General features: G+C 35.6%; 1 protein-coding gene across 5 annotated transcripts in view; it reads right to left on the reverse strand.

The window, feature by feature from the left end:
* trh (PAS domain-containing protein trachealess) overlaps window positions 1–14,407 on the reverse strand; it is a 309,891-nt gene extending 295,484 nt beyond the window's left edge. The window contains exon 1 of one of the 5 annotated variants that reach the window (XM_069829497.1): window positions 12,076–14,407. In XM_069829497.1, coding sequence (XP_069685598.1) covers window positions 12,076–12,272 — 197 coding nt within the window. In that variant the 5' untranslated portion in view covers window positions 12,273–14,407. The remainder of the gene's footprint in view (window positions 1–12,075) is intronic. The other 4 variants (XM_069829502.1, XM_069829499.1, XM_069829498.1 and 1 more) reach the window with 4 other exon arrangements.
* Between the last annotated feature and the right edge of the window lie 471 nt (window positions 14,408–14,878).

A 14,878-nucleotide genomic window follows, 5' to 3' on the forward strand; every position in this document is an offset into this window, starting at 1 on the left:
TTTACAGATGATCAATTAGTAATAGCTGCTTCAGAGGATGGTCTTCAGAAACTAATATGTGAATTACAAATCACATCCTCAAGCTATAATTTAACAATATCTCCGACAAAAACAAAAATTTTAGCTTTCCAAGGGAAAACACAGTTAGAATGTAAATTTTTAATTAACGACAATATAGTAGAGCAAGTAAGAGATTTTAAATACCTGGACTGTGAAATTGGAAACACAAGAGAATTAGATCAAGAAAGAAAACTACAAAATTTTAATCAAATATGTGGAACGATTAAAAGAACCCTATTAAACAAAACAAGGAAAGAAACCATTTTGAAGTTTTATAAAGTCTTGGCAGTCCCAACTCTCTTGTATGGCTCAGAATGCTGGACGCTAACAGAAAACCAAAAACACAAAATAGAAGTATCAGAAATGAGATTTTTGAGATCGGTAGCAGGGTACAGGAGAACAGACAGACAATACCTGTGGCCGGGAGGAAAAAGATCATAAGTCAATTTTTTTTTGTGAAAATAAGAATTTCATATATTCTGAAAGCGGAAACAATTCTCTACAATCTGGTAAAACGGTTAAAGTCAAATAAGACTCCTGACTAGATTTATAGAGCGTTACCAAATGTCTAAGTACTTTTTGTATCGAGCACACACAGAATAAAGGACTTAAGAATATTTATTTCAATACTTTATTCCTTTTTATATTATAAAAATCTCATTTTCATAAAAAAATTAACTTAAGACCTCTTTCCTCCCGGCCACAGATATAATGAAACGATAAGAGACGAACTGAACATATTCAACTTAAAGAATAAAATAAAAGAATGCCAAGAAAAATATTATGAACATATACAAAGAATGCCAGAATACCGTACTCCTAAAAAGATTCTAGAGTACAAACCCAAAGGCAAGAGAAACAGAAGAGATGGAGAGATCAATTTCTTTGAGAGGACGGAACAGGTCGAAAGGCCTAATCCCTGTGGATGATGATGATGACGATTATAACTTCAGGAAGTTTGAACTACATAACGTTATTATGAATAGGATTCATTTTAAACGCCTCTTCATGAACTTTACCTGTTCAAAAATTCCATTTGTTCTTGGGATTCATTGGCAACCTTGTTCATCATTATGTCGCAGAATTTCAACGTTATCAATTGGTGTTGAGTAAACAATGGATTAAGATGACCCCACAAGTAAAGATAAAATAAATTCAGATCCGCATATTTTGCTAGTTCTTCATGCCCAGTGCAATGGATTACACAAAATGTTCCTAGCAACGTAACTAAAATGAAGCGGAACACAACTGTACACAAAATATCGTAAGCGGCGAATTACACAAAAAGATATTTCAGCCTGAAACCCATTCCATTTTTTTTTATTGTAGAAGGATTTTCCTACCAATTTCTCAACTAAAGCAACAGGACAGATTAAACAGTGACGAGAGTTTCGAAAACCGACCACCTCATTGCTGGTGAATGAGGTTTTATCTATAAACAATAAATCCGTCACAAAATGTTGATCGCACTTAACTTAGAGTAAAAAGCTGTGCTTGTAGGAAATGAGGCGTTGCAAGGTTTGTACTGGGGTTCAAAGAGCCCATTTCAGCACTTCCTTTAAGGTAAGCATATTTTTGTTGTATCAAAAAAAAAATGAAGTTCAAATATAAGCAATTTTCGGCATGAGTTAATAGGGCCTATGACATTTTCTTTTCATATTTTAAAATCCTAAATCACTTCTTGAAGTACTCGTAGACATCATCTTACAATACAAATTCTCTGTCTACATGTACTATAAATTAGGATATAGATATAACGAAATAGGGCTATATGGATATACCTACTACAAACTGATACGAAATGCTAGTCCGTATTTTTCGTAACTCAAGAGAAATAAATACTTATGTATAACTGATCATCTTGGATTCACAACTGGACGTTGAACTTGGCATAAATAATTTACACATCGATGAATTAATTACGAGTAATCATCGATATTGTTATTATGTTCGTACAAAGTCGTCATCGTAGTCGTAAACTAATGATTAGGCCTACTTATCACTGTCATCATCTCTTCATTAAAATCACTGTACTCATCAATTCATATTCCTCAGAGTCATAATCTTCAAAATCACAACCGTAATCAAATTCACTACAGTATAGTCAAAATTACAGTTATCAAAATCACCGATGTCAGCAAAGTAACAGACATTAAAATCACTGTCAATAAATTCACAGGCGTCGTAATCGGTCATAAAATTCAAGTCGTAAAAATGAATCGTCAAATTCATTGTCGTAAAACTCAGTCGTCAAATTCACTGTCGTAAAAATCAGGCATCAAATTCATTGTCGTAAAAATCAGTCGTCAAATTCACTGTCGTATAAATCAGTCGTCAAATTCACTGTCGTAAAAATCAGTCATCAAATTCACTGTCGTAAAAATCAGTCGTCAAATTCACTGTCGTAAAAATCAGTCGTCAAATTCACTGTCGTAAAAATCAGTCGTCAAATTCACTGTCATAAAAATCAGTCGTCAAATTCACTGTCGTAAAAATCAATAGTCAAATTCACTGTCGTAAAAATCAGCCGTCAAATTCACTGTCGTAAAAATCAGTCCTCAAATTCACTGTCGTAAAAATCAGTCGTCGAATTCACTGTCGTAAAAATCAGTCGTCAAATTCACTGTCGTAAAAATCAGTCCTCAAATTCACTGTCGTAAAAATCAGTCACCAAATTCGCTGTCGTAAAAATCAGTCATCAAATTCACTGTCGTAAAAATCAGTCATCAAATTCACTGTCGTAAAAATCAGTTATCAAATTCACCGTCATAAAATTCAGTCGTCAAATTCACTCCCCTGTTAATCAGTCGTCAAATTCACTCTCCTCTTAATCAGTCGTCAAATTCGCTCTCCTCTTAATGAGTTGTAAAATTCACTCTCGTCAAATTCGGTTGTCAAATTCACTCTCGTCAAAATCAGTCGTCAAACTCACTTTCGTCAAAGTCAGTCGCCAAAATCAGTCATCAAATTCATGTCGTCAAAGTCAGTTGTAAAATTCACTCTCGTCAAATTCGGTTGTCAAATTCACTCTCGTCAAAATCAGTCGTCAAATTCAGTTTCGTCAAAAACAATCGTCAAAGTCAGTCGCCAAAATCAGTCATCAAAATCAATCATCAAATTCATGTCGTGAAAACCAGTCATCAAATTCACTATCATCAATATCAAACTAATCGTCAAATTCACTATCATAGTCACAGTTTCCAAAAGCAATGTTATCAAAATCACCGTCGTAAAAGACGGCAATTAAAATCTCCGTCGACAAAGACAATAATAAAATCACCGTCGTATAAGACAATAATTAAAATCAGCATTGTCACTAAAATCACTGTCGTCAAAGACAAGGATAATCATTAAAATCACCATCGTCAAAACAGTAATTAAAATCAGCATAGTCAAAGATAGTCATTAAAATCAAATTGTCAAAGATTTGTAACGGTGGTCTCAAATTTTTTTTTCCGACACACCGAATTTCAGGTCAGTTTATTGAAACATGTGACGTTAGAGTCCGTCAAATTCACGAAAATCAATTAGTGAGTGCAGCAGGAGCAGTAGCAGTAGCAATAATAATAATAATAATAATAATAATAATAATAATAATAATAATAATAATAATAATAATAATAATAATATAGTAACGAATTCTGTAAGAATGTCCCTAATATCCACATGGCCTTCATGATCTATTTTAAGCCATAAATTTCCGTCCAATGTACATTTACTTTTGCTTCTACGTGCATTCATGTCTCCAACTTTTCCAACTTCTACGAGAATATGCAACTTTATAAGGGAAATGTTAAGTTCTTCGTATCTGTAAAGACAAATTCATCGTCCATAACTTAACATCATGATTCTGCGATGGTATACTTTGTTATTCAAATCATTCCAATTAAACTTACTTATTTTAAAATAGACGTGTTTTTCAGTTAGTTATTTAACGACGCCGTATGAACTGCTAGATTATTTAGCGTCGATTGAATTTCTGATAGTGAGATGATAGATCTATTTCGCGAGAAGAGGCCAAGATTCGCCATGGATTACCCGACATTCGCCTTAGATTTGGGAAAATCACGGAAAAATCCCTACAAGGTAATCAGCCCAAGCCGGTATCAAACCCAAGCCCACGCACAGTTCCTGATCTATAGGCAAACATACTTACCGCCTGAGCTACGCTGGTGGTTTATTAATTAACTTCTGTTCTCAGACGATTAAAGACAGGCTTGCGTAGGCCTGAGTGGCGTTAACTGTACTGTAGGTCTATTGGTACTCCGAACTCATAAAATCTTACTGAGTAACTTATTTTCACGATTTATAGCTGCAATTTTATTAGAAGCGATTAAATTTTTAATTAAAATACGTAAAATCGTATCTTTAAGGGATTTAGAATTCAGTCATAAGTAGAGACAGGCAAAATGAGAAATTTTGTATTCTAAACAAAGGGAACAAAGATTTTCACATTCACGATAGTCTATATAAAATGCAACTAACGCCAAAAATGTTTTAATATCTCATAATATTTTGGTAAAATGTTATTTAATTTTTAAAAATCTTAATTTTTCTCCCCATATTTTGTACTTTTTCTCTCTCCGTCAATATTTCTATAACTAGGCCTACCGCCGATTTTACGTAAGTTTTCCAGGAGACACTTGAAAAGTCCAAGCCACTCATTCCACTAGTAATAAGCCTATAGGCTGGTTCACACTAAACCTGGAACGGAAACGATAACTAGAACGAGAACGGAAATATTGTTAAAATAACTGTATTTAAATGCAAGCATTCACAATTAACTGTTCTGAATGCTCACATTTAAATACATTCGTTTTAACAATATTTCCGTTCTCGTTCTCGTTGTCGTTTCCGTTCCCGGTTTATTGTGAACCAGCCTTATTCCGGGATTCCAAAGGGCAAGAGAAATCTAAAAATTCCCCTTCAGAGTCATTGAACTCTTATCGTCAATGAATATGAGAGTCCAAAGCAGAATAAATAGTTCCTGATCCACATTTGCTCATTCTTTCAAATCCACTGAAAGTGTTTTCAGTGTCACCATGTCTAGGCTTACTTTCTTAAGTGTGAATTGATATTTTTAATGGGTTTCAACCATCAATTTTGTTGTTATATAATATCCTCTTTTTTACAATTTCATGGGTTTTTCGTCGTACAAAACAATATTAGGCTAATTGACACGAAGATATAATCTTCTGCCAGAAATTATAGAAAAGTTTTCGTAATTGTGTTGTAACCAGCGTTGAGTCTAGCCAATGCAAGACCTTTTTTTTTTTTTCTCGTCAGCGTAACGTATTGAGTTGCTTAGTTCTTGTATTCACGTGAAAGTTTCATGGTGCTCTTATGCAGATTTATTGTATTTTATTTGGTATCATATTAAATATAGACAAGGCTATTAATCTCTAAAGATTTGTTTTAAAAATGATGATTTAAATGTGGTTCAAATGGTTTGGGAACGAAGATATTTTAGAACTGAAATATTTAATATTATAATATTATTATGCCAAAATAATTTTCATGTTTCGGCAAAATTTTCGTCGTATTATGTCGGTCTTTACTTATGAGCGACATTAACTAAATCTCATAAATTAAACAGTAGTTACAGAATATCTTCATGATTTACATTGGTATTTTCATTAGACATAAAAGATGAAGTAGTTTATTTACATTTAAATACATTAAATCCTGTATTACAGGTGTTAAATATATATTAATAGCTAAATGACATGAACTATGTTTATCTCTCAAATATGAACATGTACATTTAAGAATGGTACACAAGAGGTCTTAGATTTATTTGGGAAATCTCAGACCTCGAGTGACATTTATTAGGACTATTTCGTGACTAAAATAAAAATGTAAATAATATATCCCTAAAATTCGCTCATAAAATGTTAATAATTGAATACTTTACCTATTTAGACATTGTGAAATCGAAATAAATGAATAACGATTACTGTAATAAAGAAATTTAATGTTATTCAGTAGTGCCAATTGAGAAAAGCGAAATACAGGTTTAAAAATGTTAATTACGTGCACTGCGCTTTTCTCTTGTTATTGTAACAGAAATACGTTTTCATTATCTGCTGAAATCATAATTTAATTTAAACATTTTATGGTATAATTACAAATAACCTGATTAATGCATTAATTAAATTAACAATTGTTATGAAGGAGTGTCATTTTCCTTAGATACAATGGACATGGAATTAGAAGATGAAGATGTAGATGTGGAAGTAGGATTCGCACTTTATTTAGTACAATGGATTCATGCTCATCGATTTAAGTACGTGGAAACAGTTGGCGACACTGACTAAACAAAAGAACGACCATGCGATAAATTGAAAGTGATAAATCGAGCTGCAGAAATTATCGCGATGTATTACTGTGATTGGCTGCAATTCAAAATTTCATTACATTTCATTGGTCGAAAATGGAATGACGTCATATAAACGAAATATTCACCATAATAAAATGAAATAGGCTAGTTTGATTTGCCACATCGGCAAGTAGAAAACAGAAAATTGCATCATCCAACCAACTCGTATATAATTGTTGAGAGGCGGTGAAATTTGAGTTTAGCGAACGCAAAGAAATTTATCAACACTTCCTGTAACTTCCGTGCCGATCATATTGCAGCCTTCTCGTAACAAATATTAAAATCTTATGCAGGCCATAAAGCGGCTTCTTGTTTTGATTATCTCTTTATCTATTTTTTTAATCTTAACTTTCATCCACTATAACGTTCTAATTTCATGTATTTGCACAGCCAGCTATGTATTTGATTAAGGAGGGCTTTGTTGATTTCCGTGGATTGTCCACAATGATTCGCCGACAACAGTGCAATGCCTGCAAGTTGCCAGATTGCGATACATAAAATATAACTACTGTTGTTTAGCCGACTATCTAAAGACTGGTCTGAACCACACAAGTGATACCAATAAGGCACCACTTATGAGGTAGCTAGGCCAGGAGATAATGGGGTAGGAAGGCCAGTTCCCTTTGCCCTTACTTATAACTACTGTAATATGTTCCAATGTCTGCGTTTCTTCTGTATTTCATTTTTTCGATATATCGTATTCTGAATCTTGGATTAAGCACCACACTGGTAAAAAATAACAAAACAATGCTTCTATACACGATCGTGTTTTTTTTTGTTGTATTTACAGCTATTGTTCTGAGGCCTTGAAAGTAGAATTCCCACACAGAAACTTGTTGTTACGGAAACCATTCTTCATAACATAAAACTATACTGGAGTAGACCCATTACAGTACACTTATTGTTACTTAGTTACTTCTTACAATGCTGTTTTGCGAAGCCTTTGGAATAATATTGCTCTAAATTTTCAAAGCAAAATAACTTATACTGTATTTGCAATTTTAAAAATATGATCGTGCAAAAAGTTGCACAATACACGTTTATGACGTGCAATACAAAATCTCGATGCATTAATGCCTTAAATATGCATATATGCACTATAAAATCTTGCTCCTGGTTGCAAATAACTTGAAGTGTATTTATACAGAGTGATTCATGAAAATTGATCGTCACTTACTGAGCTTATTCCCGAAAACATTCTAAGCAAGAAATGACTTGTAAACATTTGTCCTAATCTCAATATTTTTAAAGTTACACTAATTTGAAGCTGTTTGTAAAATACCCTTTTTCTTTAGTTTTAAGGGTAAAAGAATATTACTAATTCAGAAGTATAATTTCTTTAATTGGCTAATATTCTGAAGCTAAAAATGTGATGTCAGTTGCTTTGTACAGATTTTGTTTTTCAATTTTTAACTAAAAATGACATCATTCTTACGCATTTACCACAAAAAATTGTTACAAATCATACGACTTTAGAAACTTGATTCTTTATAGTTTAATTATGCATCCTAATTTACAGTCTTAAAGAATTTACAAGAGTGGCGTGATTTTTAACAATTGTTGTGATAAATACGTAAGAAAATGTAATTTTGTAGTTAAAAATCGAAAAAAAAAAAATCTGTACGAAGCAACTATGGAATTCACAATACAATTTTAGCTTCAGAATATTAGCTAATTAAAGAAATGATACTCCTGAATAGTTCATTCTTTGTAATATTCTTTTACTATTAAAACTCTAGAATAATGATATTTTACAAATTTCAAATTAGTGTAACTCTGAAAATATTGTGATTAGGACAAATGTTTATATCACTTTTTCCCTCAGAATGTCTTCGGAATTAAGGGACGGTAAATCCTCGTGAATCACCCTGTATAACGATAGAATATGATTTATAACTAAGGAATAAAACATGCAAATATGCTAAAATCCGCCCTCTTATAACACAGGCCTACCTAGACTAGTTTAAAAAGATAACATAGACCATACAAGAAGCATAATTTCTTCGGTGTATAGAGTATAGGTTGGTAATACTGTGACACGAGTAATATTGTGATAGTTCTTTTTGAGAATTCATTACAATTTTACTGAGCGAGAGGATGATCGGTTTTTTGCGTCAACGTATTAAGGGAATGTTCGTGGACAAGTTTCTGCACAAAACCGGTCCTTCTCTAGCTCAGTAAAATTGTAATAAATCCACAAAAATAACTATCACAATACTACTCGTATCACAGTATTACCAACCTTTACCCTACATATGTAATTTGTTGTGTAATTTTTATAATATTTTAATAGTAGCTACGGAAAGCTATTTTTATTAAAAGTGTGGCTTTGAACCACCTCATTCTCACTCTTTCAAATAACAATTGTTAGGGACTTAGGCAAATGCAGCATATGTAGGCCTAGACCCTAATACTTTCAAGTGGATTTTAACAGCTTAGGCTATTCCTTGAACATATAGTACAACAAAAATTTCTAATAATTAAACCTACTATTATTTCCAAATGAATACTTTTCTCAGAAAAAATAATTTCCCCCTAAAACTGTTTCACTCCATAAGTAGGCTTACCGATTCTGATTTTTGTTTTTATCATTAGAGAAATCGATAAGGAATTAGTTATCTCTTTGTAGTTTTTAAGTAAAATGGACAGTTTTCTTGCAAATTAAATAAAAAGATTAACGCATAACATCGTTATTTCCTGCTATTAGGAACTCTGGCAACCCTGTAGTTATGACTAAGTGACGGAATGCTGCTATTCAGATTGAGTGCGTGTGTATTTTCGTAGGTGAGTCGGCGATGCGCTGTTGCCACATAACGCAGAATTTAAGTCCAATTTCCTAATTAACCACGAGCTTTATTTAAAAACGCATACTTTTTTTACATTTATTTTAATGTATTCTACAAACTGCCCTCTTCAATCTGGAGAGTTAGCATATAACACTTCCACTGTGTATAAGTTATAGGCTACACGTCACCTTGATACTTCCGAGCGACATATTGTATCAATGAACAATGAATTCCTCACGCTTATTTATATGCTGAACATACGGAGCACCCGATAAATTTCAGTACCTAGTGTGTGAAAAATCTGAACATTTGGCGATATGTCAATATGTCAAGACATAATTAAATGATAGACAAAAGAAGCTTATTATTTTATACTTTCCTGCGACAGATGACAATGTGAACAAATTATAAATCCTGAATACTAATTTATGAGTTAAACGTATATGGTACACCTCATATATTAAGAGGGGAGGAACTCCTTTAGCTAGTAGCTTATAATTTCAGTATAATTTAATTTTTAAATTTTATATTTTTCCTCAGAAAATAGGCTACAGGTCCTTTGGAAATAAAAATTGGCAAGCTTAATATACACCATCTGTAGGCCTACATCATAGAACAATTTTTATGTTTTTGAAAATATAATCTTTATTTTTTTTAGCTTATGGAACTTTGTGGAATTTACCTCACAACTTAAAAAGTACTCAAGATTTTTAATGAAATTTTACATGCATGTATTGTTCTCCGATATGAACAACATACCCTATGTTCTTTAATGTAAAATATTTAGCTTGTTTCTTGAATAATATTTTTCCATACAACATTTAAAAAAACTATTAATAACATATTTTTAAGTAAACTGTAGGGTGAAGTTGCCTAATGCCGTGATATCACATATCACGTGATACCTTTTTTAAAACTGAATGTCGGTCAAAGTTTTACCGTTCGATCATAGCGCCAGACATTTCTCGAAAGAGTGCATATTTCAGCTACTTTTGAGATATCGGTGAACTTTCAAGCAAGATACCCAATCCCGTGATAGTCAGTGAAAAAATCTTATCACGAAATTAGGGGTATCACGGCATTAGGTAACTTTACCCTACATTCTACATTAAAATCCTGGAGTATTTTGTTCATATGGAAGAACTATGTAAGCATTCGTAGTTTCATTAGAATAATTAAGTACTGGTACTTTTTGAATTATAAAGTAAACGCTGACCGATTGGACAAAATATCCCACAAATTTTCACAATAAAAAATAACTTAGATTTTCAAAATCTTAAAATTGCTCAGTGATGTTCTGATAATATATAATATAATAATCCGTGGCGTTACAGCCCGTGAAGGGCCTAGACCGACCAGCCGGCTGCTGGCCTCGCGCCCACATGCCGAAGCAGAGGTGGACGATCATCCAACCAGAATGGAGGTATCGTGTGGTTAGCACGATGATCCCCCCAGCCGTCATAGCTGGCATTCGCAACCGGATTTCGCTACCTATCGTAGCTTTCCAAGTGCATCACGATGCTGGGTGGGCACCGGTCCCATACACTGGCCGAAATTTCATGAGAAAATTTCTTCCCCCATGAGGACTCGAACCAATGCGCATTCCGTAACGCGAGTCCTCGGCAGATGCCTTAGACCACGACGCCACGGCGCGGGACGATGTAGTGATAGGTGGTGTGTATTAAGTACAGTCTACCAATTTTCATTTCCAAAAGATATACATTCCGAGGGAAAACAAGACGTTGAAATATGATGTATCGATGGTGTTGAACAGCAATCTCGTATGTAAAAGAAATCATTTTTTCATTATCGAAAAAGTATTTCCAAATCTCTTGCAAACACATTTTATGTCAAGACACAGTTACAAACTTTACAAGAACATATCTAAATATCCTAATATATCAAATATTTGTTCGTTATCAAGATAATAATTAATTATTTTTTTCACTCTCCTGTAAAATTGAATATTTTGACATAAGAAGTTGCTGTTCAACACCATCGTTATATTATTCTAGCGAAAGATATACCTCTCATCTGCAACATGCATAGAGACGTATCAATATGCCAAAAAGTAATGGAAAGCAACATTGCTTCATAACCAAATATAGTTTATCTGACATTTTTCAGCGATAGATGATACTCTGATATGTTTAAGTCCATAACACAATGCCAAGAAATGTTTAAAATACAGTTCATTGGAGCCAAATGCAGAATCCGTGACGGTTCGCATGACCTAATGCTATAGCTAATCCTCTTACATCGTGGGAGAATATTAGTTTGCCACTAAATAATTTTTAAGATACATTAGTCTACTTTGTACCAAAGTACAGAATAACTGTTACTTGTAAGTGCACAAATATGCCTCTTACTTTTCGAGAAAATACCAGTACCCTATCTACATTAGATACGCCATTTTAAAGCCAAATATAGAATACATGATGCCTTTAGCTAATTGGTGTAATGTGGCATCCCTGTTACTAATTGAAAGGATATCGATGTATCACGAAGTGCAGGCCCATGGGTAATGCTTAAGATAACATAACGAAATACAGGACTGTAGAAAAATTTCAGTAGTCCATTGCGACATACTTGATATCTTTGAGGGCACACCTGAGTGCCAAGAAATAGCGGTCAAGGCACAATGGAAGCTAGATATAGGAGGCCAGTCTGATTCATTTGAGGACAGAGTACTGTGCCGCGCAACAATGATCTATACGGCTACAAAATCTTAACTTATGCTGCCAAATTTGACGTAATCCAAAAGAGTTTGAGTTGAGTGACGGCTGAGACCTTACAACATCTATGTTCTAAAGCAAGCAATATAATAATATAATAAAGAGAACAACATGCCCTGGCTCGAGGAGAGGACTCTGATTCTGTTTGTACGGGACACAGAGATCCGCCGGTACGAACCAGGAGTGCGTGAAGGCTGGGTTCATGTTGAGGGCGGCCGCTGCTGCTGCTGCACCTGCAGCCCCTGCCGGACTCTGTCGCTGGAACGACGACGTCACGGCGTAGTCCATCGCCACCGCCTGGTATGGCAACATGGTGCTAGACACTACACTACCACTTCACTCGACCAGAAATGTCTCTGTAGTTATACAAACTGTCAACATTGTTTCACACGAGCGCACATTTCAAATCCTCACCGGATTGACGTTTCAAAATCTTCTAGATTATAGGAACCTTCAAATTTGAATTTGAGCTGAAAAATTTTCTTTGATGTGCCTAGCAGATTAACGGACGGGTTATTTAGGTAACAAAATTAGTTATCAAAATTTGTTTCTTGGCAACGTTAAGTCTTCAAAATCATCCTCAAAAACATTTTTGGTGTCGGCTGGATTGAAGTATCTTCTGGCTCATGCACTTGAGTTTTGATTCAAGCCATTTTGGTTTCACAACACGTTATTTTGGCTTCCATACAGAATCCAGGATGATAAATACCTATATTTTATTAACTGTAGACGAAACTTTGGTTATATCGCATTGCATTATCGTTTTCATTCACTGGTTTGTCCGAGTGCCCAAAGTACACGGTGAAACTCCTTTTGGATGTGTTATTCAGTAATATGTCCTTAAAACATCTCTGAAAGAATGCACGGTTATAAAACACTCACTGGGAAATTGCAAGTCTATATTCTTGCTCATCTTTTCCATATTTTGTTGATAATATTGCGAGTTCTCCAAAAATAGTGACATAAATGACTGACAGTTTTGAAGTTCTCAGTACCTTCAGCTCAATGAAGATATGTTTCATTCTTTCAGCACCACTTCTTGAGGCTTCCTTTTGAGAACACAACTACCTGCGAGACAAAAAGACACTATTAAATGAGTATTCTGTAACACATATCACTGATTCTTTTGCAGAAACTTTTTGGTAAGTGTGAAGCAGATTCTTGTACAGTCCGGTTAATATGTGCTCCTGCTTCATCTTCTTGATGACGCACTTTGCATCATGGAGACGTAATGTTTCAAACGAGGTGTCGCAAGATGGCGGAATCATTTAGTTGGTTTCAGTAGAGAAGTAATCATGAATGCTTCTATGTTGACATCAGCGTTTGAATTGCGTTTGAAACCAATTTTCCAATGCTGACATATCAGTGTCAACTTTCTACAGCCGCTTTATCTCACAAGTTTTCATTCAGTTGTGAAATGCAGATTGAGAAAGACATAAATGCCGGTTCTGAACACACGCACTTTTCAAGCCCCGAACATCCGAGTAACAGAGAATCTTCGTGGACAACTGAGAACTCTTGGAGGTGATATTATGGCACTTGATTGTCCGCAAAACTGTGGAACTAAAAACAGGTGTTATTTCTTCTTAATATGCGATGAAAACAGAAAAAAACTGTATTGTTATAGGTATGCACTATGAAGTTTCAAAAACTGTCTTCTGATGAACCTATCGCTACTACAGACTACAACATTGTTGAACAGCGAGAAGGGCTCATATCACCACCACAGGAATACGAAGCTTCTGCGAGGGATTCTGACGAGCAGGAAGATGGAGGGGAAGGGTGGCTACGCTGGGGTGGGAGGGGGGGAGAGCTTGGAGGAAGTCTGTCACGGGAGTCAATGTCCCACGAGAGATGGAAACCGCACCAAGACAAGGAGTGTTTTTATGAATGGACGCAGTCGAGACAACGTGGATAGGGTCTTTAAGTCATGTGTAATAGGCTTGTCCGGTAGAAGAGACACGTTCTGAAATACGAGTTATCAACAATAGTTATCAAACCACAAACAAGGGACGGTCACGATTTCGAGACGGGACTGTACTGCTAATGCGGGTCGTCCAGACAAGAGAAAAAGAAAACGCAGTCTATTTCAAAGAAGAGATTTTGCACTTGCTGATGTTACAAGATGCTGAATGTCAGTGAAGCACTGTCCGCAATAGTTCGCACGCATTTTTGTCGAGATTTTTTGGGAGTTTCGTAAATTTTTTTTAAAAGATTGTCACTGCACAACACTAAATTAAAACGGAGCACTAGCACGTCTAATGTAAGCTACAGCTATTTGGTGTGATGTTGATGGTTCTTGCGGATTTCGACACAAACGAGCGCACTTCTGGCGGCGACTGTTTCGTGACCAATCTGTCGTGTCAGCCCGACACTAGCAATACCGACCGATCGCTTAGACACCACTAAGGAAATAATCACAGAGTCACTAAAACACAATACATGGATTCGAGGGTGAGGGGAGATGCTTGGGAGGTTACATTTGTATAGCCTTAATAAAAAAAGAACAATTCTTCACCAAAAAGGGAAGCGTCGGCAACGTTCGTATATCTTCGGAGGAGAGTGAACCACTGATGGGTTGGGAGAGGCGGGTCCCTGGCAGCGGCGTAGTGGGCAGGCCCCCGCGCCGAGTTTGAGTGACGGCGGGCCCTCCCCTCGCCGAGCTGGTTGGCCGCGCGCTACCTGGGCGCCCGCCACGTGGGCCCCGGGGCCCGCCTCTCCCTGCGTGCATCAATCACCGACTTGTCACGGCGCTGTCCTCGCAGGTGTAAGTGGGTGAATGCAATTAGCGGGCTGCGCGCTCGATGCCTGGGCAGGACAGCGCGTCGGGACTGAGTTCACCGTCAACAGGAGGCGGATGGGCTCAACTCAACCATCATCATCATCATCATCATCATCATCAGGAATGATATAGTAGC

This window comes from Periplaneta americana, chromosome 6 (genome assembly GCF_040183065.1).
Source record: "Periplaneta americana isolate PAMFEO1 chromosome 6, P.americana_PAMFEO1_priV1, whole genome shotgun sequence".
NCBI classification, from domain to species: domain Eukaryota; kingdom Metazoa; phylum Arthropoda; class Insecta; order Blattodea; family Blattidae; genus Periplaneta; species Periplaneta americana.